This window comes from Lynx rufus, unplaced genomic scaffold, assembly GCF_022079265.1.
Source record: "Lynx rufus isolate CCGP_SWC_20201006 ecotype Redwood Valley unplaced genomic scaffold, mLynRuf1.p SCAF_5, whole genome shotgun sequence".
Classification (NCBI taxonomy): domain Eukaryota; kingdom Metazoa; phylum Chordata; class Mammalia; order Carnivora; family Felidae; genus Lynx; species Lynx rufus.
In genome coordinates this window covers 58,279,135-58,299,868 of record NW_025814867.1, presented here as the reverse complement: position 1 = coordinate 58,299,868, position 20,734 = coordinate 58,279,135, and the positions used below count along the sequence as shown (strand labels likewise).

At 33.4% G+C, this 20,734-nt stretch overlaps 1 protein-coding gene across 1 annotated transcript in view; it reads left to right on the top strand.

The window, feature by feature from the left end:
* The window catches only part of SI (sucrase-isomaltase), a 102,233-nt gene extending 82,727 nt beyond the window's left edge, over positions 1 to 19,506 (top strand). The window contains exons 38-48 of the mRNA XM_047099835.1: positions 1,915 to 2,048; positions 3,653 to 3,687; positions 3,772 to 3,888; positions 6,729 to 6,877; positions 8,837 to 8,921; positions 9,006 to 9,062; positions 9,662 to 9,786; positions 11,476 to 11,564; positions 16,016 to 16,065; positions 16,315 to 16,482; positions 19,305 to 19,506. Coding sequence (XP_046955791.1) covers positions 1,915 to 2,048; positions 3,653 to 3,687; positions 3,772 to 3,888; positions 6,729 to 6,877; positions 8,837 to 8,921; positions 9,006 to 9,062; positions 9,662 to 9,786; positions 11,476 to 11,564; positions 16,016 to 16,065; positions 16,315 to 16,482; positions 19,305 to 19,373 — 1,078 coding nt within the window. The 3' untranslated portion in view covers positions 19,374 to 19,506. The remainder of the gene's footprint in view (positions 1 to 1,914; positions 2,049 to 3,652; positions 3,688 to 3,771; positions 3,889 to 6,728; positions 6,878 to 8,836; positions 8,922 to 9,005; positions 9,063 to 9,661; positions 9,787 to 11,475; positions 11,565 to 16,015; positions 16,066 to 16,314; positions 16,483 to 19,304) is intronic.
* Positions 19,507 to 20,734: the final 1,228 nt, after the last annotated feature.

Here is a 20,734-nt window from a genome sequence, read left to right as displayed (position 1 = left end):
TAAAAAAAAAAAGAAAGAATATATATTTCTTGAATGTTAAAAATTGGGGATAGTTCTATCCCTTTAGATAATTTTTTTATTAGTTAAATGAAATCAATTTTGTTTTCAAATTAATTAAAATTAGAATATATGTTTCACATATATTTTTAGATTGATCATATGATATTTTATTCTCTACATCAATAATCATTCATTTTTTTTAAGTTTATGTATTTTGAGAGAGAGCCCACGGGGGAGGGGCAGAGAGAGAGAGAGAGAGAGAGAGATGGAGAATCCCAACCCAGGCAGTCTCCACATTGTCAGCACAGAGCCTGAAACAGGGTTTAAACTCAAGAACGATGAGATCATGACCTGAGCCAAAATCAGGAGTCAGTTGCTTAACTGACTGAGCCACCCAGGTGTCCCAGTAATCAGTCATTTCTTGTGAAATGTCAGCAAATATATGTAATGTATGTTAAGTATATTAATGTACCTAAATAGACTTGATCCTTTATATTTATTATAGAATATTAAGCACTGAAGATGATTTTCTTATTGATCTTTTTAAAGATGGACATACATACAAGTAGGAAATTTTAAGTTAGCAAATACAATATGGTGTTTATTATTAACAGATAGTTCAATGTATCATATGTCCATTGAAAACACTTTCAGTTTTCTGTAATTTTGATTGGAGAAATTCATTAATCCAAAAACTTCTTGAGTTACTATTATATGCTAAGACTGTATTAGGTGTAAAAAGTACAAAGAAGATTAAGACATTATATTTAACATCAAGAATTTCAGGGTCTCATTAAAGAAACTTTATATATGAAGCCATCAGTACAAACACTGTGATCCATGCTGTAATAAGAAAATGATTGGAAAGTCTGCCTAATTAGGTATTTGAAGAATTTTTTTCCTGAAATAGTTCTATTCATATGCAGTTGATTTCAAACAATATAAAAACATTTTACTTCCAATTAATAGTGGAAAATTTTCCGGGGCATCTGGGTGACTCAGTTGGTTGAGCATCAGACTCTTGATTTTTGCTCAGGTCATGATCCCAGGGTTGTAGGATCCAGTTCCTCATCAGGCTGCAGGCTGAACGTGGAATCTGCTTAAGATTCTCTTGCTCTCTCCCTCTGCTGCCTCTTCCTCGCTCACTCTCTCTCAAATAAAATAATAGTAGAATATTTTTTTCTACCTTAGATGCTCTTATAGTATCACACACAGAGAGAGAGAAAGATGCAGATAATGTAAAATAATGCATTATTATATTATTTTTAGCACTAGAATGTGTTTTAAAATGAATAGTAAATCATTTAAAGTCACTGTTCCAAGACTGAGGAGGGGAGAGAACAAAAAGAAATATAATGTAATTTGTAAAATTCATTCTCTTGAGATATGGCTTGGATAGATTCTGTGCTTGAAATAAAACAACTACTTTTATTTTCACCACCCAAAATTTCACTCCCTTTAATCTACCCTCTAAAACAGGGAATTTCTCTGTTGAGTAATGTGGAGATTAAGTGTTGACAAGCTATAATTGAGAAGGGTTGGAGCAATCAATAGTTAGAGCGTATTCAAGAGAACATATTTAAGTAGAATTAAATGAATTCATTCAGAAAACTTAAGATATAATTAGTTACCTGATTTGATAACTTCAATAGTTGACTTAACTTGTATTCATTGAACAAATAAAGGCCACTTAGGCATGTCAGTCTGATAAATGTTGGAAGGGAAGAAAAATGTCCTTTATGTCTATGAGAATTTTATAGTATAATGAAAGAAGACTCACTTATAAAGCTAGTTGTAATAAGAGATAACAAAGACACCATAAAAAACACATCTTTTTAATGAAATGCTCATAAGTAGAAATATCTGAAAAATACCTCATGTAAGAACTCATAGATACTTCTCCATCTATATTAGTGCATTGCAGAAGACAACTGGCAAAAGAGGAATTGTTATTTCTCGTTCAACATATCCTACTGGTGGACAATGGGGAGGACACTGGCTTGGAGACAACTATGCACAGTGGGACAATTTGGACAAATCAATCATTGGTATGTGAGTCACCATCTTTATCATTACTCCTTTGCGTTTTCTGTTAAGTATTCACTTTTTCTGGTAATAGTTTATATACCTTATAAGTCCTTCTCAGAAACATGCTTTTCACATCATATTTTATGGAAAATAGCATCATGAAAATGTAGTGTGCCAGAAAGTAGGAGCTGGGATGCTTTCTAGAAACTAATAATATCCAAATAGTTTATTTTGAGATAGTAATTTCATCCCTTTTGGTCTCAGTTCCCCAGGAAAAGGGCTGGAGCTGGGAAAATAACATGTGGAGCTAAGAATAGAAATGGGTCGAAATTCTAGATTCTAGGGAATAAGAATCACTCATAGATGCTAAAGAATGAAACATTTCTAACCAAATTTTGGAAGAGTGTTTTGACAATTGTTAGGTAAATAAGATATTATCATTTTAAAGGGGAAATTGATACTTTTCATTTCAGATCTAGTCTTAAAATTACTTTACGTTTATATTAGGATTCAAGGAAACAATGTTACTACTTTAAAAGAAGAGCTGGGATATCACATGAATCCTGTTTTATTGAAGTGAGCTCAGAGGATTGTATTTAATGAGGATAATTCTTATTTGTTTGTTTTTTTCCAAATAATGAGGCCTATGGTTAAATAATTACATAGATAGCCTATTATATTATATTATATTATATTATATTATATTATATTATTTTCTAAATCATCATCTACATAGCAACCAAACAGATCACTCCTGTACCTCTAGCTTATAGCTCTACTTTTCCTCCTTTCTGAACGAAATTACTAGCCTGACTGCTTTTTATTTATTTTTTAATGTATTATGTTTATTTTTTAGAGAAAGAGCATGAGTGGGGAAGGGACAGAGAGAGAGGAAGACACATAATCTGAAGCAGGCTCCAGGCTCTGAACTGTCAGCACAGAGCCCAACATGAGGCTTGAATTCACAGTGAGATCATGACCTGAGCCGAAGTTGGATGCTTAACTGACTGAGGCACCCAGGCACCCCAGTTTTAAAAACTGAAACCAAGGTGGTGCCTGGGTGGCTCAGTTGATTAAATGGCCAACTCTTGGTTCCAGCTCAGGTCGTGATCTCACAGGTCCCAACTTTGAGCCTGACGTTGAGCTCTGCGCTGACAGTGCAGAGGCTGCTTGAGATTCTCTCCCTCCCTCTCTCTCTCTGTCCCTCCCCTTCTCATGGTCTCTCTCTCTCTCTCTCTCTCTCTCTCTAAAAATAAATAAATAAACAAACAAATAAAATTAAAAAAATAAAATTAATATTAAAAATGAAACTGCTTCCGTAACTTCTTCCAAACTGAGACAGAAACACCGCCATTTTATTCTCATGCTATAATGTATTTATACCTATTTTGTGCTGTAAATATACCATCTTGAAAGTGACAAAGAAGCATAGTGTCTTATTTTTACATCATTAACATTATAACAGCATGAATATTTTAAGAGGAAATGATAGGTGTATTAAAAATCTGAAAAATGTTTCATTAGATTAGAGGTTATTAGAAATGGAACATCTTAACAAATCAAATCATCAAATATCAAAATATATGATGTAGTATCTTTCTAAATTTTTCCTGATTTTTTTTAGGTATGATGGAATTTAGTCTCTTTGGAATCTCATATGTAAGTAACTGTATTTCTTTTATCTTCATAACTTATAAATTTTAAGAAAAAAACATTGAAATTAAATGTAACAATATATTTTAGACTGGTGCAGATATCTGTGGTTTCTTCAACAACTCAGAGTATGAGCTCTGTGCCCGCTGGATGCAACTTGGAGCATTTTACCCATACTCAAGAAATCACAACATTGCATTTACTAGGGTATGTAATGACTGCATGTGCTTTCATTCCTTTCCTCCTAACCTTAGAAGTTTTGAATAGAACTCCTCCTGCCAGGCTGATTTCTAGCGCTTGCTTTGAATGAACTTCTTTACATTTACTGAGGACATCGGAGCCCATCACTTTGAGAATTTTCTGATTTGGGTTACTCTTCTTTCTACTTTAGGGTTTAGAACTTGGTTAGCTGGCATACTTACTGCTGTTCCATATACTTTTAGAATAGCCAGGGAGGGGAAAAAAAAAACTGCTTCTGTATGTAACTTCTTCCAAACTGAGACAGAACAATAAAAAAAATGAGCTTCAAAGTAAATTACAAATGAAAACTCCTTGGAAATACTAGTATCAGTGCATGAAAATGAGCAGATTTAAAAGGCAAATGTTAAGACAATGAGTTGAAAATTTGAGAAAAAAAGGAAGAGGGAATTAAGAGCTAATTCTTGTGTGGTGGCACAATTCTGCACTTTACTAAATTGTCTGAAGGAAATGTTTGAATAAGAGGGGTGACAGTATTACAAATTATGGAAAAGTATGAACAATTAAAGGCAATATCTAAGAGCTTAATTTTGTGATATTGACTTTAGTGAAGAAGTGCAGGGGAAAGATGAATTATCAAAAGTAACTCGTGGAAGAGTTGTAGACAGAGCTGCTCTTTGAAGGATGGGTTCTAGCAGCAGTAACTGAATGGTGAATCTCATCAGGTGCTGTGAAATCTTTGTGTCCCTCCTGGGAAATTTTAGTTAGAATAGAGGAGATTTATTTTAGAAAATAAAAATCTATACAAGGATAGAAGGCAGTATGGGACCACATTTTGGAAGAATTTGAAAGTTGGGCAATAACAACATAACTTGATGAAATAGGAATATTTTAACAGGAAAACTTGCTGTCAGTAATGCAATTTAGAAAGCTGTAATATTGGAAGAGTGGGATGAATCAAAAGCCTGGACAGGGATTTATTCAATAAGTATTTATTAGGAGGCCACTATTTAATATTTACAATGTCCCTGCTCTATGATTCATAAATTGTAGGCAGGATAGAGATAATAGGCAATTATGTGTGTGTGTATGTATATATGTATAATCAGGTATAAATAAATGCATATAAAGAAAAGATAGTGCAAGCTAAAGTGACAGCAATTTGGGGGATTCTGTTTTAGAAGGGGTACCTATGAAGGTCCCTCTTGGATAAAGTGACTTAAGCATTAGAGTGGAGACTTTAGTGAGGCACAAAAACCAAAGCAATATAAGGATATGGGGGGCAGGGAGAATTTCAGACAGAGGGAGTCAGTGAAAGACTCCAAGATGGAATTTTGGAGAAGATGAAATAGAGGAGGAGGAAGAGACTGAAGAAGTGTTTCTCAATACAAATCTGCAGAACAGAAAGCTCAACTTAAGTTTAATTTTGAGGTAGTACAATTAAATTTAGAATTCATAGTTTAGGGGCATCTGGGTGGCTCAGTCGGTTAACCACCCGACTTCAGCTCAGGTCATGATCTCACCGCTTGCGAGTTTGAGCCCCATGTCGGGCTCTGTGCTGACCGCTCGCATCCTGGAGCCTGGAGCCTGCTTCAGATTTCGTGTCTCCAACTCACTCTCTGTCCCTCCCCCCCACTAATGCTCTGTCTCACCTTCAAAAATAAATAAACATTAACTTTTTTTTAATGTATAGTTTAGACTTAAATGCTTGTATATCAGCTTGTTAAAACTGAAATAACATCAGTTAAGTCAGCAAGCAACAGATAGGATCTTTGCGTCTTTCTTACTTGACTTTGGAACTAGTAAGGATAGAATCTTATAGCTTAATTCTTGGACCTTTTTACTTTCAAGGTTTTGCCTCTTCTAACATTTTTACATATACAAACACCCAGTCATCATTCAAGCTTTCTAATCTAAAGCTCATTAATCTACATCAAGCTTACTGAAATCTAAAAAAGTTGGAATCTTCATAGATATGGCCAGCTCTTAAGGACCCTCTCTGTCTGTTGAAGAACATAAACATATTGCCCCCTAGAGTTATGTGGCAGCCTTGTTTGTTCCCCAGCACACATTAAAATATAAAATGCTAATCGCCTTCACTATTATTTTTTGACCAGTAAGTGCAACAACATTTCTTAACAGGCTTTTAATCTTTCCAGTATCAACTTTAGTCTTTTTACCTGGAGTGTGTATTCCAGAGTGTATCTGGGCATGTTGTTCTTCCTTATCCAGCATTAATTAGGTCCTTTCTTTCTGCTATCTTAATTCTTTAATATCATAACTTATCCATTTCTCAGGAGAACACATAATGTGGGGGTCACCATGATAGGTTCTGGGTATCTCTGTTTATTCCAATCCACTTTTTAAAAATTTGTTAATGTTTATTTTTAAGAGAGAGAGAGATAGCACAAACCGGAGAGGGGCAGAGAGAGGAGACAGAGGATCCTAAGCAGGTTCTGTGCAGATGCAGATGCTTAACCCACTGAACCAGTCAGGCACCCCTGTTTCAACCCACTTTTATAAAGCATTTCATTTATTTTCTAGTCTTTTCACCCTGATTATCATTATGTGGTCATCTATTCAAATTGAACTGTTCTTTACATATGTTCACCTAAACTAAATCAAGCTATGGGTATAATTTGCATTTTTCTTATTGAAATAGTAATATTATGTTCTTTCTCCATCATATGATAGTAATATTATTGCATAAGGTTTTTGGTAAGAAAGTATATAACACATGGCAATGAATGAATATTATTTTCTAGTTTTCATTCTCTAAATATGTATCTGAAAATTATGATTTAAACCAGGACAAATGCTTATGACTATTTCATTCTGCTTTGTTTCAGAGACAAGATCCTGCTTCCTGGAATGAAACTTTTTCTGAAATGTCAAAGAATATTCTAAATATTAGATACACTTTATTACCCTATTTCTATACACAGATGCATGAAATTCATGCTCATGGTGGCACTGTTATTCGACCCCTTTTGCATGAGTAAGTGCACATTTTATTTCCTGCCAAAAAGAAATGGGTTTCATTTAATTTACTCAGTAATCTCTCATAGTATAGAATATTTGAAACTGGAAACTTTTTCATTGTTATTTTAGTATATATTTTCAGTTAATAAACATTTACATAAATAAGTCTATTGATAATCAGGATGTTATTAAAAATGAAACATTAATCAGTTATTACAAAGTAATAATTCTTAGAAATAACTACTGTACACCCAGAGTTAATTTAGATTTACATACTTATTGTATTGACTTTTAAAAATGGAGACAAGTAATATTACCTTTATATTATGCTTTGATTAACTGAAGTTTAGAGCAATTAATTAAATCTACCATATATATACCTTACTGAAGAAAACCATCTCACCTCATCTTGGAGGTGTATTATAGAATACCCTAGAACAGTTCTAACATTCTCCCTAGAAAATTGTTTTGGATTCACTTCTTCTTATATTTTTTAATGTTTATTTATTTTTGAGGAAGAGAGAAAGAGACAGAGGGTGAACAGGGGGAGGGGCAGAGAGAGGGAGACACAGAATCTAAAGCAGGCTCCAGGCTCTGAGCTGTCAGCACAGAGCCTGATGTAGGGCTCGAACTCCTGGACCATGAGATCATGACCTGAGCCAAAGTCATACGCTTAACCGACTGAGCCACCCAGGTGCCCTAGGATTCACTTCTTAAAGCTCAAACTGATACATGATTAAATCTTAAAATTCTATTCTATGGAGCATAGTTGCATAAATTTTAGCCTGTTGTATTTTTAAGGCAAATACAAGACAATTCTGATTGCTGATGTCACAAAAACAACACAATTAAAAGTAGTACAAAAAACCTTTGAAATAATCATACTTAACTTCTTATGTACCTTATATTACCAGAGTAATTGAGTGAGGTGATTTGTTAGACTGCACAACTGATAAATCAGTAAAAATATACGGCACATGTTTACTAAAATAAATAATAATACACAAGGCAAAATGACAAAATAATAAGTTGATCAGTATGCCTTCTGTTCTCAGAATAGGGTTTTAAAAAATAATAGGTATTCCTAGATTCATATCAGCCTCTAGTTACTTTATTAATTTATCTACCATAATCCATTCTTTATTTTTGATAAAATTTTATTAATATCTTGCCTCTCTTATTTCCAGACTTTCCCCTCTTGTGTTCTCCCTATTTACTTCCCAGCAGAGTCAAATTATCAGCTCTGGACTGAGTCCCCAACCAGAAACATTATTATTAACTATGCAGACTCTTGTCCTATTGAGAACATCTGGGCCTTTGTTCCCATGGGAAGTCCATGAAGGAGTAAATTCAGAGTCCCATTTGGCATTAATCTCAGTTTATAGTACAACAAAGCAAGACAAAAACAAAAGAACAAACAAAAATGTGCAATTCCATTTCAATTAGAGAAAAAATGTGGTTATTTAATAGTGACTATTCTCAAACTATGAAAAACAGATTCTGGTGTTTCCAACCATTTGTATCTGAAATTCAGAAATATATTAAGTTAAATGCACCGTTCAGTGAGCTTTAAGTAGGATAAGCAAAATCTTTTTGAATTACCAAATCAAGGTTCTTAGAGCACACCTGTTTAACAATTCTCATCCAGAGTACTTACAACTTTTGCTTCCTAGTTTGTTGATCTTTTATGAGGCACAGTTAATATTTGTACCTGTATGAGTTCTCTTCAGAGGTTTCTCATTCAGCTGGTCTTATAGACATTCTCTGTATTTTGAAGTAAATTTAGTTAGAATCTAGATTTACTCATAAAATAGTGTGCTAATTACTGCATATTAAATCCTAACTGATAGAATTGTTTTTGATTTGTTTATAGTTTGGTTTTCATTTCAGTCCACACAAGTCTATACTGCAAAATGTGATTTGAATAATTATTTTATGATATTCAGATTTACTTATTTGTGAATATTTTGTCAAGGTTCTTTAATGACAAGCTAACCTGGGATATATTCAAGCAGTTCTTGTGGGGTCCAGCGTTTATGGTTACCCCTGTACTGCAACCTGTAAGTTCTATCATACATTTTTGTTCACAAAATAGTTTTGTATTTGGTTTATATGTTTTCAATGATTATATCTTTAAATTCCAGTATAGGGACACTGTAGCAGGCTACGTCCCTGATGCTCGGTGGTTTGATTATCATACGGTAAGTAGTTAAGAATTCTAGGGCATTGCCAAAGTGGAAATGAGTAACAATTTGATCCAAGCCTTTTCTTTAGGGACATATTTGGTCTACTTTACATTTAAAAAGAGTTAAGATAGTTCTTGCTAATTACAGCTGAATCAAATTAACACACAGTGAAAGAGAGTTAATTTATGCCCCATTGTTTGTTATGTAGACATTGATTTATTTTACTGAATAAGCATAGAGAGTGCACATTATACACAAAAAGTTCATTGCCCTTTATTGAATATATGAAATTATCATTAAAGGTGATGTAGTCCTTCCAAGAATAATGTATGTGAAAAGTCAGGAATAACTTTTGTGACTTTTCAAAACCCACACATTTTCTTCATGTGAGCATCACAAAAACAAATAGTGGTAAATTATTTTCAAAGCTATTAATAATTAAGAAGTACATGCTTTAAACAATATGATTTCCTGAATAAGTATTTGAGTTTTTATTAATTTATAAATTAAGTATATCATTTGATTTATAAAATGCAACCTCTCAAGCACCAATATTGCTGATGATTCCATTTCTTATTGCCTGTGTTCTTTCCTTCCAACCATCTCATTTCCAGGGCCAAGATATTGGTGTCAGAGGAAAATTTAATGAATTTGAAGCTCCTTTATATAAAATAAACCTACATGTCCGTGGTGGTCACATTCTACCATGCCAAGAGCCTGGTTTAAACACATTTTACAGGTAAGTGAAGTGTTTATAGAGCTCAGATTAAATTGTGGATATGTCATGTCAGAATTGTCAAGAACTGGGAAGGGGTCTGAGATTTTACCCTACTTCAAAGCTTACAAATTACTTTGTAAGTTAGTCTGCCACGGTGTCATGAATTTTGGGTAGGACACAAAGGTCTGTTTTACTCAAGGCATAACAAGACACACAGACTTCATGTTTGCTTTTTTCTTTGCCCCCAAAGTTCCATGGGGATGACATGGAGTGGCCTATGCCGAGGCAGGTGCTACACATGTAGGAGGTTTGTGCCACAGCTAAGGAACTCCAAACCTAGGCAATCTTTTATAATGGGCTGCAAGCAAACATGTTCATTGTTTGCTTCCAAGGGAGACTTTACCTTTGTTATTATACTGGCCAGTAAATTTTTTTAAGTTTATTTATTGTGTGTGTGTGTGTGTGTGTGTGTGTGTGTGTGTGTGCGCGCGCGTGTGTGTGTGTGAGAAAGAGACAGAGAGAGTGAGAGAGACAGAGAGAAAGAGAGAGAGAGAGAGGGACCCAAGCAGGTTCTGCGCTGTCAGCTCAGAACCCAACACAGGGCTTGATGTCACAAATGGTGAGATCTTGACCTGAGCCAAAATGAGGAGTGGGACACTTAACCGACTGAGCCACGCAGGCGCCCTGGGCAGTAAATTTTTCTTTAATTAACTTAAAAAGAACACTGCCCTATCTTCCAATACTGTTTGCTTTAAAAACATGCTTTTTTAATATTTTCCCTTTTTTTAATTTAAATTTTAGTTAACATACAATAAAATATATAGTTAATGTAACTCCATATATAGTTATAACAATATAACTATATATAAACAACTTAACAATATTAACTATAGTACTATATGTTAACTAAAATTTAAATTATGTATATATATGTATATAAATTCATGCTAAGACATGTTAACATCTTTACATGGAAAATATTAAGTTGCTGTAGAGATTTGAATGCTAGATGTTTTGGATATTTTAGGGAATTTCCATGGCAGTACAACCTTCAACATTTGTGATCGGAAAAGGTAATTATGCCTAAGTGTAACTGTCTGAGAAATCCTTCCTTAGGAATATGAAGCTATCAAATGAAATCACTTGTACAGTGAGCATGGAAGCAGATATTTAGTTCATAAATGGGCCTATGCAGGCACAAGCTTGGGACGGATTGCCCATTTCAAGAATAGAACTTAAAATTTTCATACTACTCTTCACATTCTTGTTAATAATTTCCAATGATATTTCAGTGATTTATGTATGGAAATGTGAAGAAGGTTTAAACGATAATAAATAAAAATTGCTATTAATATAGTTTCATGTCTAATGGTCAGTGACAGGATTAGCAGAGAGAAAAATAAATAAATATATCAATAAATTTAACATGGTTATAACTGTTATAAGTGAGGCTCCTTTCAATTTGTTACAATAGATCAAAAGACATGCATAATATTTTCTATTAAATGTGAAGGATTTTATGGTTTATATCGTTCCCAGTAACTCATCACAAAAGGAAAGTCCTTTAATTTTATTGGTCTAAAACAGTTTGTATTCTCCTTAGTTGATAATCATCTTTGTTTTCGTTTGGATACTTATGTGGGCGCCATATCATAACTAAACATATGCTACTGTATAAACATTGGTTAAAATTATGTCTTTTTTTTTTAGTCGACAAAACTACATGAAGCTCATTGTTGCCGCAGATGCTAATCAGATGGCACAGGGATCTCTGTTTTGGGATGATGGAGAGAGTATAGGTGAGTGTTCCATTTAGTTGAAAAATGTAATTGCTGACATACATATATGTCACATTAGTTTTATGTATCTACTACTGTACTTTGGAGGCTGAATGAAAGCTAATAATATTATACAAAGCTGAAATCATTTAATAATTAGCTGAACCAACTTAAAAACTTAGTGTTACGAACATTAAAGACTTTTCTCTTATCCTAAATATAGTTGATCCCTATGGTAAATGTCTGCATATCTAAGAGATGTGTGTGCACAGAGATTGTATATGGATCATCTTTTACTCCTGGAAGTTAGCCCATGCCATTCATGATAGACATTCCATATGTATGAGGTCTGCCCCGCTGAAAAGCCATGTTCCATGTGTACGTGGTGATGCATAAAGGATGCCACTAAAACCTGACATAGTCTAGAAACAAAACTCAAGTTTGATTTTGTATTTCATGGCTATTTTTTTGTATTCAATATTTTTACATGAAAACTTTAAAGATTTAAACTTAGATCTATGTTTATGACTATTTCTTAAAACCAAACTGAACCACCAAGCTTCCAGCAATGTGTGTTTTGCTGGCCATTGTCCTCTGAATCACTTGCAGTAGGCTATTAAAAATGCAAATTCTGAGGACCACTTAATTTCCATTAATTTGGGGAGAGGCCAGGTATCACCTTCAGGTGATGATTATGCTGTTAATTAAACACTCATTGTGGATTAGGTTTATTGACTGTCATTAATAATGCCAGCTCTACTAGATGGGAAATCTGAATATTCACTTAACACAATCCACATAAAAACTAATATCTGGGTGAGTCGTTGTTCTCATGGAGCAGTTCATTGCAATCTAATTAAATTATCTGTGGAAGAGAGATCTTTCAGTACTAGCAAAGACATTTATCTTGTATCTTTTTAGGTGAATCATAGTTAATATTTTTCAATATTAACAATAAGAATTATTTATTAGTAAATAAAGTACATCAGAAGATTAATATAAGAATCATATTGTAATAATCAAGACTCTTAAAAAAACCCTTTCCTAGTATTTTGTGATTTAAGGTGAAGAATCGACCACTATTAGTTAAAATCCTGTTTTTAGAGTCCTGACCTTTATTAACACAAAAAGAGGGGTTGTACTAAGTTTGCAGCCTTTCTCACCTGGGTCCAGCAGGTTGTACTTTGAATTTGCCTACAGCTTCCCAGGGTTGTAAAGTTGAGTAGTGCATAATTTAAACCTTGTCTTGGAATCTTTGAATTTAACTATCTAACAAATTAAGTTAATTCCTTTGAACAGCAAAGGAGACAACGTGCCCCTTAGAAATTTTTCTGTAGCTCTACTTACCAAACTAAGATATAGATGAAAGAAGTTGATATGACCTTTACCCTATTAAAGTTTCATGGCAGGTTTTTTTAATTACTGAAAAGTAACATAATTCAGATATTTATTTCTTGATCCCTCTATATAAACATACAAAATTATTTTGGCTAATTGTATTTAGCGTTTTTTGGTTATATTGCACAATCTCAGTATTTTTGTTATAATTAAGTACAAAGATTTCAGATAATCCCTTGACATTTCTTGAGTAAACAGCAACAACAATACACAACAGATGCTTAGAGTGCTCGGATTGAGTGGATCAGAATCTCCAAAGAAGTTTTCTCTCATAGCAAACTCATCAATCTAGTTGATAGACACTAATTTTTTTCCTCCTTTAAGTACATTCACATTTTATAATGTATTATTTTTTGCTGATATATATTTTTTACCTCAAAGAAAATCAAAGATAAAATACAGCATTTCCTCCTTTTCCATGGTTTTGCTTTCTGCCATTTTGGTTACCCACGGTCAACCGTGGTCCCGAAGCAAATGATCCTACTTCTGAAATGATCATTTCATCATGTAGGCATTTTTCATCTCACATTGTCACAGCAAGGATGAATATAGCACAATAAGGCATTTTGAGAGTGAGAGAACACATTCACATAACTTTTATTATTACACCATATTGTTATAATTGTTCTATTTTTAGTTACTGTTCATCTATTACTGTTCTTAATTTATAAATTAAGCTATATCAGAGGTGAGTCTTTTATAAAAAAAAAGCAGAGTGTATACAGGGTTTGGTACTGTCTGAGGTTTCTGACATCCACTGTGGGGGCATCTTAGAATGTACCCCCTACACATAAAAGGGGACTTTTGTAAACCTATCTTGAAACTCGTGTATATTGGGGCGCCTGGGTGGCGCAGTCGGTTAAGCGTCCGACTTCAGCCAGGTCACGATCTCGCGGTCCGTGAGTTCGAGCCCCGCGTCAGGCTCTGGGCTGATGGCTCAGAGCCTGGAGCCTGTTTCCGATTCTGTGTCTCCCTCTCTCTCTGCCCCTCCCCCGTTCATGCTCTGTCTCTCTCTGTCCCAAAAATAAATAAACGTTGAAAAAAAATTAAAAAAAAAAAAAAAAGAAACTCGTGTATATTAAGTAAATTTTGACCATGCTAACTAATAAAGTTGTAGATTAGTAAAATCTTATTTTGTCCTACTTATCTTTTTTTAAAAATGTGTATTTATTTGTTTATTTATTTATTTATTTATTCATTTTAATAGAGTGCACGTGAGGAAGGTGCACAGGGAGTGGGGAGAGAGTCCAAGCAGGCTCTTCACTGTCAATGCAGAGCTGGACAGGGGGCTCGATCTCACGAACTGTGAGATCATGACTTGAGCTGAACTCAAGAGTTGGATGCTTAAGTGACTGAGCCACCCAGCCACCCCTGTCCTACTTATCTTAATGAAATAGATGTATGTGTACTCTTGACTAACATCATATGTGGTATTTTTTTCTTATTTATGAAAAACAACAAAACTGCCCATATCTTCCTAATAGTTATCACTTCTGTGTTCTTTTACCTCATGGTTCTATAAACAATTGGTCTTAAAAACTTATGCTATATTTGTATAGTTAAAAGTTAAGACTAAAATTTTTGCCTCAGAACACATATCAAATAAGCCATGCATACATTGGTACATATAGAAAAAATGTTTTAGGCAGAACATAATTTAATTTTAGTGTAGGAAAAATTAATTGCAAACTAATTTTCAGAGAATTATTTAATCTAATGCCGGCATTTATAAGTTGGAAGAGGAAATTAAAATTTGTTACTTTTTCAATGTTTTTTTTTTTTAAGTTTATTTATTTATTTTGAGAGAGAGAGAAGGTGCATGCACTCACATGTGCACCTGGGGGGAGGAGCAGAGAGAGGAAGAGACAGGATCCCATGCAGGCTCCCATGCTGTCACTACAGAACCCAGAGTGGAGTTCAGACTCATAAACATGAGATCATGACCTGAGCCCAGGTCAAGAGTCGGATGCTTAACCTACAGAGCCACCCAGGCACCCCTCAATGTTATTTTGTTTCAGTCATGTATTTGTCTCCACTTTCGCCTTTCTGTCTTACCCATGCTTGTTTAGTTTTACCTCTAAACACAATCTTAGAATTCAGGAAAATCTAGACTTGTTTCCAGCTTTTGTTAATAATTAGTTCATTTACTTTCAGCCATTTATTTAACTTCTCTGGGACTCACATTCCTCTTCAACCATAAGAATAATAAAATAACATCTTTTTTTTTTTTTAATTTTTTTTTCAACGTTTATTTATTTTTGAGACAGAGAGAGACAGAGCATGAACGGGGGAGGGGCAGAGAGAGAGGGAGTCACAGAGTCGGAAACAGGCTCCAGGCTCTGAGCCATCAGCCCAGAGCCCGACGCGGGGCTCGAACTCACGGACCGCGAGATCGTGACCTGGCTGAAGTCGGACGCTTAACCGACTGCGCCACCCAGGCGCCCCTAAAATAACTTATCTTAGAGCAATGTGATAAAGTACTTAAAGTTTGACGAATAGTACTTAATTTAAGCTGTGAAATTATTTTAAAAATTGATTTTAATATGGCAAGATTATATTTTGATGAACATGGATATAAACCCTGTTTTATTATTTGTATTTCAGTAGACCTATAATAGTCTCTAACAACTGAATATTTTTCTCAAATGACACTAGAATATGTTACCATCATATTCATTTGCCTTTATACATATTATTATGTTGTCAGTCATTGAAGTGGCCCATAAGTGTCCACCACTATCACCACCCAATTCTGTTAATTCTTTTACTTATTTCACCCTCCCAGAGGTGTTTAAAGTGATTTTAGACCTGTCACCCCTTAGTGTTACCCTCCTACATACAGATACACACACTCCTGGCCTTCTGTAGCCCTCTCTGGTGAGACTCATCCTTCATATCTTAGTCCTTCTTGGACTATATTTGAAAAAGTTCAGTAAACTTAGAGAAAAATTTGATATGTGTTGATGGTATTTGATACCCTTTATACTGGGAAAGAGAAGCAAGATATACTAGTTTTTACTATTTTTCTTCTTTGGAAATATAAATATATTACCTTTTTTTTTTTCTCTCTACAGACACCTATGAAAGAGACTTATATTTCCTGGTACAGTTTAATTTGAACAAGGTATGTATTCATGTCAGATCATTTGTATGCAATTGCGTTAAATAATATTTGAAATTTTATGCCAGATTTTATATTTATTTATATTTTCATATTTCATATTTGTTGTATAATGTATCTCATTTCAAATATGTGAGTAAATAATTTGCTATACTATGAAATCCACTGTAGTTAACAGACATAGATTTTAAAAGATTTAATTGCTTTTGAAAATGAAGGGTTTATATTACTTCTTTTTCTGTGACTTTATAGAATACCTTGACAAGCACTATACTGAAAAATGGTTACATAAACAAAAATGAAATGAGGCTTGGATTCATCAACATATGGGGGAAAGGAAAGACTTCTGTTAATGAGGTTAATCTCATATATAATGGAAATAAAGTGTCAGTTAAATTTACTCAAGAGGCAAACAACGAGGTAAGTGACAAAGGAAAACACACTTTTTAATAGAGTTTTTCAAAATGTCTATATGGATATCTTATATTTCCTATCCGTCAAGAAGCATAATTATGGATACCTATGACCTTTGTTGTTTATTCATATTCATTAAACTTCCTGAACTATCGCCATTATTATCATCCTTAGTAACATGTCATATGAATCAACCTAATGGAATGTATGTTACAATTCTCCTGATATAATCTAAGCAAGATAAATTTCCATTAAGCCTCTAAATCAGTTGTCCCTATATGGTAAAGTGCCTTAAAATTTAATTTTTTTTCAAATATAAAATGTCTACATTTAAACATTTAATACATCTTAGATAAAATATACTTGGAAATCCTTGCAAGATGTGTCTGTTGGCACTCATGAATAATTTGACACACAGGTGTATGAGGATATGGTTCAGATGTTAAATAAGGTATCAGGATTTTTATGTTATAGTCCATTGTTGCCAGTAATTAGTTTTTTACATTGAACAAATAATTTTAAGTCTTTTTTTTCTTTCAAGTTAAATAAGAATATGCAAGTAAACAATCTCTTAAGCTCCTTCCGATTTAAATTCTGGAATCTTTGTTCTGAAAAGGTAGATTCCAAAGTGCATATATTCTAGAAAACAGCTAACTGTCATAAATGATCCAAGTATAAGGCTATGTCTGCACTGCTAAAACTGTGTGATTGTGTGTGTGTGTGTGTGTGTGTGTGTGTGTGTACCTTTTGTCTTTGTAGCTGTATAAAAATAAGTATCTGTGAGTCAACCAGTCGCTTCAGGTGAACGTAATTTACAAAATAGCCAGTTACTTGACTGACTTCAACTTAAAAAAAAATAACAATCACATCTTGGACCACAGTCCTAGGTCCTCATAGATTTTATAAACATGAGAGATGCACAGCACCTGAAAGGTTGTTTCATCCAGTTGAAACTTAATACCTGTCTTGTTGTTACTACTGTTTTGTAGCCAAGTATCGTTTCCCCTTTAATACAGAACTATGTCTTAATTACTATTTTTGTATCAAAATAAGTTTATTTCTTTAAATTATATCGAGGTTGGGAAGTTAGAGTTTTGTATATTTAATGTCCTTCCTTGGTAATAAAAAAATTGATTAACACAGTGCTCCACTCCCATTTTTCTTCTTTTTAAAATTTTACTGGTTTATAAAATTGTATGGTAAAGCCATCACTGATTTAGTCCAGTGTTAATCATATGGTAGACCAAGAAACTGAGTTCTGCAAGAGGAAAATTAATTCTCCAAGAATAAATAGTTAATAGTTATCAATCATAATTAGCAATCTGTGTTTTTGAACTGCCCAATATTCAATCAGAATAAAAAGGGTGATTTGCCATATATACTTTCTTACTCTTTATTTACTACTACATTGGTAAAAATAAAGTTCCTAACTTTTACTATAAAAAAAAAACAACTAAATACAATCAGGTGAACAATGTCAAATAAGATATTTTAACATATCAAATATCTTTTCAAGTTGATTTTGACTGAATATTTGGCATAAAAACACATCATTTATAAAGAAAAATTCATTACACTACTTCTAGATCCATTCACAAGAAATTTTACAACATTTCATTACCTCAGGGATTACAAAAGATTTTAACTACTAACAATTGAGCAGTGCCTTCTAAACTCATTTAATTAAAACAAATATTAATGAGCACCTACTATTTCCAACCTTTCTACATATATGGGAAAACTAGAGAGTGGTCAATTTCTTTCTTTATCCTGGTTGCCCTTCTCCATGGGTGTGGGAATTATATGCAAAACATGATTTAATTGCTTTATCCATATTATTTAAAAAACATTTTCCTAGCAATAGTTACATTTTGTTGTCTTTTGTACAGCTATTAAAAGCTATCTGACGTACTTGTTGCTTTTCAGTTTTGGTAAAAAGGAACTAAGTTAGATTTTGGTGTAAGATGGTCAGTTTCATATCTGGCTAATTTATATTTTAAAAAATTATTTAACTTTTACCTTTTAAATTCTTCTACTGCCCAGAATGTTGTGCTTTAGAAAAGAATATATTTTATAAAGCCCCTATAAGAGTACCTGGTATTCAGTAGGCAGTAAAGGAATGTTGATTCTCTTCCTCTTCTTTTGCATCTTTGATAATTGAATCTAAACTTTCTGAGCTAAGGCACAGAAAGTCATGTGAGTGTATTGGAGAAAAAGCAATGGTAAGGTCTAATGAAATAATATCATAAAAACATTACATGTGATGGACTACAGCTGCTTAGACACCTCCATAATTAGTCCCTACGTGGTCTAATTGAGATTCTGTCCAGTGAAAGAAAGTAACACAACAAAATTGAAATTATTGGCGATAAATTCAGCATCCTAAACCTTTAGGGATTGATGCAAAAGAAAACATATTTCTAATCTAATTTGTGTGTGTAGATGACTGGCTCATATTTGAGAGCAGGAAGCACAGAGATTTATCTAATGCAATTATAAATAATACCATGTTTCAGAATATGGAGAAAGAGTAAAGTAATAGAAATCAAGATGACTGGTTAATAGTTTTAGTTTTTCACAATCTTTTAACAACCATTCCACCTATCTGAGATTTATTTTTATTTGAATAATGAGTGGGTTGGGTGAGATTATTAGTGAAATAGTTGTGAACTCTCTGGAATAAAAATTCATCAAAAAAAAAAAAAAGAAACAAAGACTATCATGTTACTTAGAGAAAATTTATTTATGGAAATAGTCTTTGTTAAAAAAACAAAGGGACCCAACATTGTTCTGATTAAATAATAATTATCATTTTACTTTCTTTTTAGATATTAAATATTGATCTGACAGTAAATAATGTTATTCTTGATGAACCAATAGAAATCATCTGGTCATGAAGATCACCATCAATTCCAGTTGTCAAAAGGAAATTAACACCTGGATTTAAGATTCACTGTACTTACAGTTTTTTCTCTTTGTTGGTTTCTTATATTGTATAAAATATGATTTTAATAAAGTCTATCTAAAGTTATTCCATAGGGTACATTGATATTAATACTAATTTTATTACATTAATGTGTTCTAAATCCAGTTTTTTAACATATTTAGTAAGATTTAAGTAATTCTAGTTACCTTGCTAAATATCAGCCAAAACCATAAACTAGTTACTAAATATATATGTGCATAACTGAGATATAATTAAAATAAGTGATTATTTAAATGACATTTTTGTGTAATTGTATACAGTATTTTCTCCAATGTTTAGTAAATTTAAGTCAGGTAACAACAGTTGTCATCATATTTATTTCTTAGTATCTAAATTTAATTAGGACACAGAAAATAAAATGCACATAGGTATAAAAAATATACATTTCTCTTTATTTCCCAAAAGAAAATTGTTTTAGTTTAGGTTGCTGTGACAAATTATCATAGACTGAGTGGCTTGAGCAACAGACATTTATTTCTCATTGTGCTGGTGGCTGAGAAGTCTGATGAAGTTGCCATAAGATTTGGTGTCCAGTGAGGACCCTCTTTCTGGTTTGCAGATGGCCATCTTCTCCTTGTATCCTCACATGGCCAAAAGCAGAAAGGACACTAGCTCTCTGGTGTCTCTTAGAAGGCATTAACCCCATTCATGAGGGCTCCATCCTCATGGCCTAAGTACTTCTCAAAGGTGCTCCTCCAAATGCCATCATTTTGGAGATTGGGGGTTCAACCAATGAATTTGGGAGGGACACAACCATTCAGTCTATAACAGAAACCCAAATTTCTGTTTTAGCTTTGTTTTTTCTTTAAAATTTTCTTTTAATGTTTATTTATTTTTGAGACACAGTGTGAGCGGAGGAGGGGCAGAGAGAGAGGGAGACACAGAATCCGAAGCAGGCTCCAGGCTCTAAGTTGCCAGCACAGAGCCCAACACAGGGCTTGAACTCACGAACTGTGAGATCATGACCTGAGCTGAAGTCAGACGCTTAACTGACTGAGCCACCCAGGTACTCCAGGTTTGCTTTTTATACAGAAAAAAAAATATTAAATTTTTTTCTATTTACCTAGTTGAATAAACCATTCTAACTCATTTATGTGGTTTGCAAGGCTCTAAATCATGGTCTAAAATAGTATTCATTGGTATTTTTTAACACTTGGGTTTCTTTGAATTTACTTAATCAAGTAATATCTGTAACTTGATACAATTCTTTTCTAACTAAAAATTAAAACATTATTAAAGTAGAATATTTAAGGCAATTAATAACTCAGAATA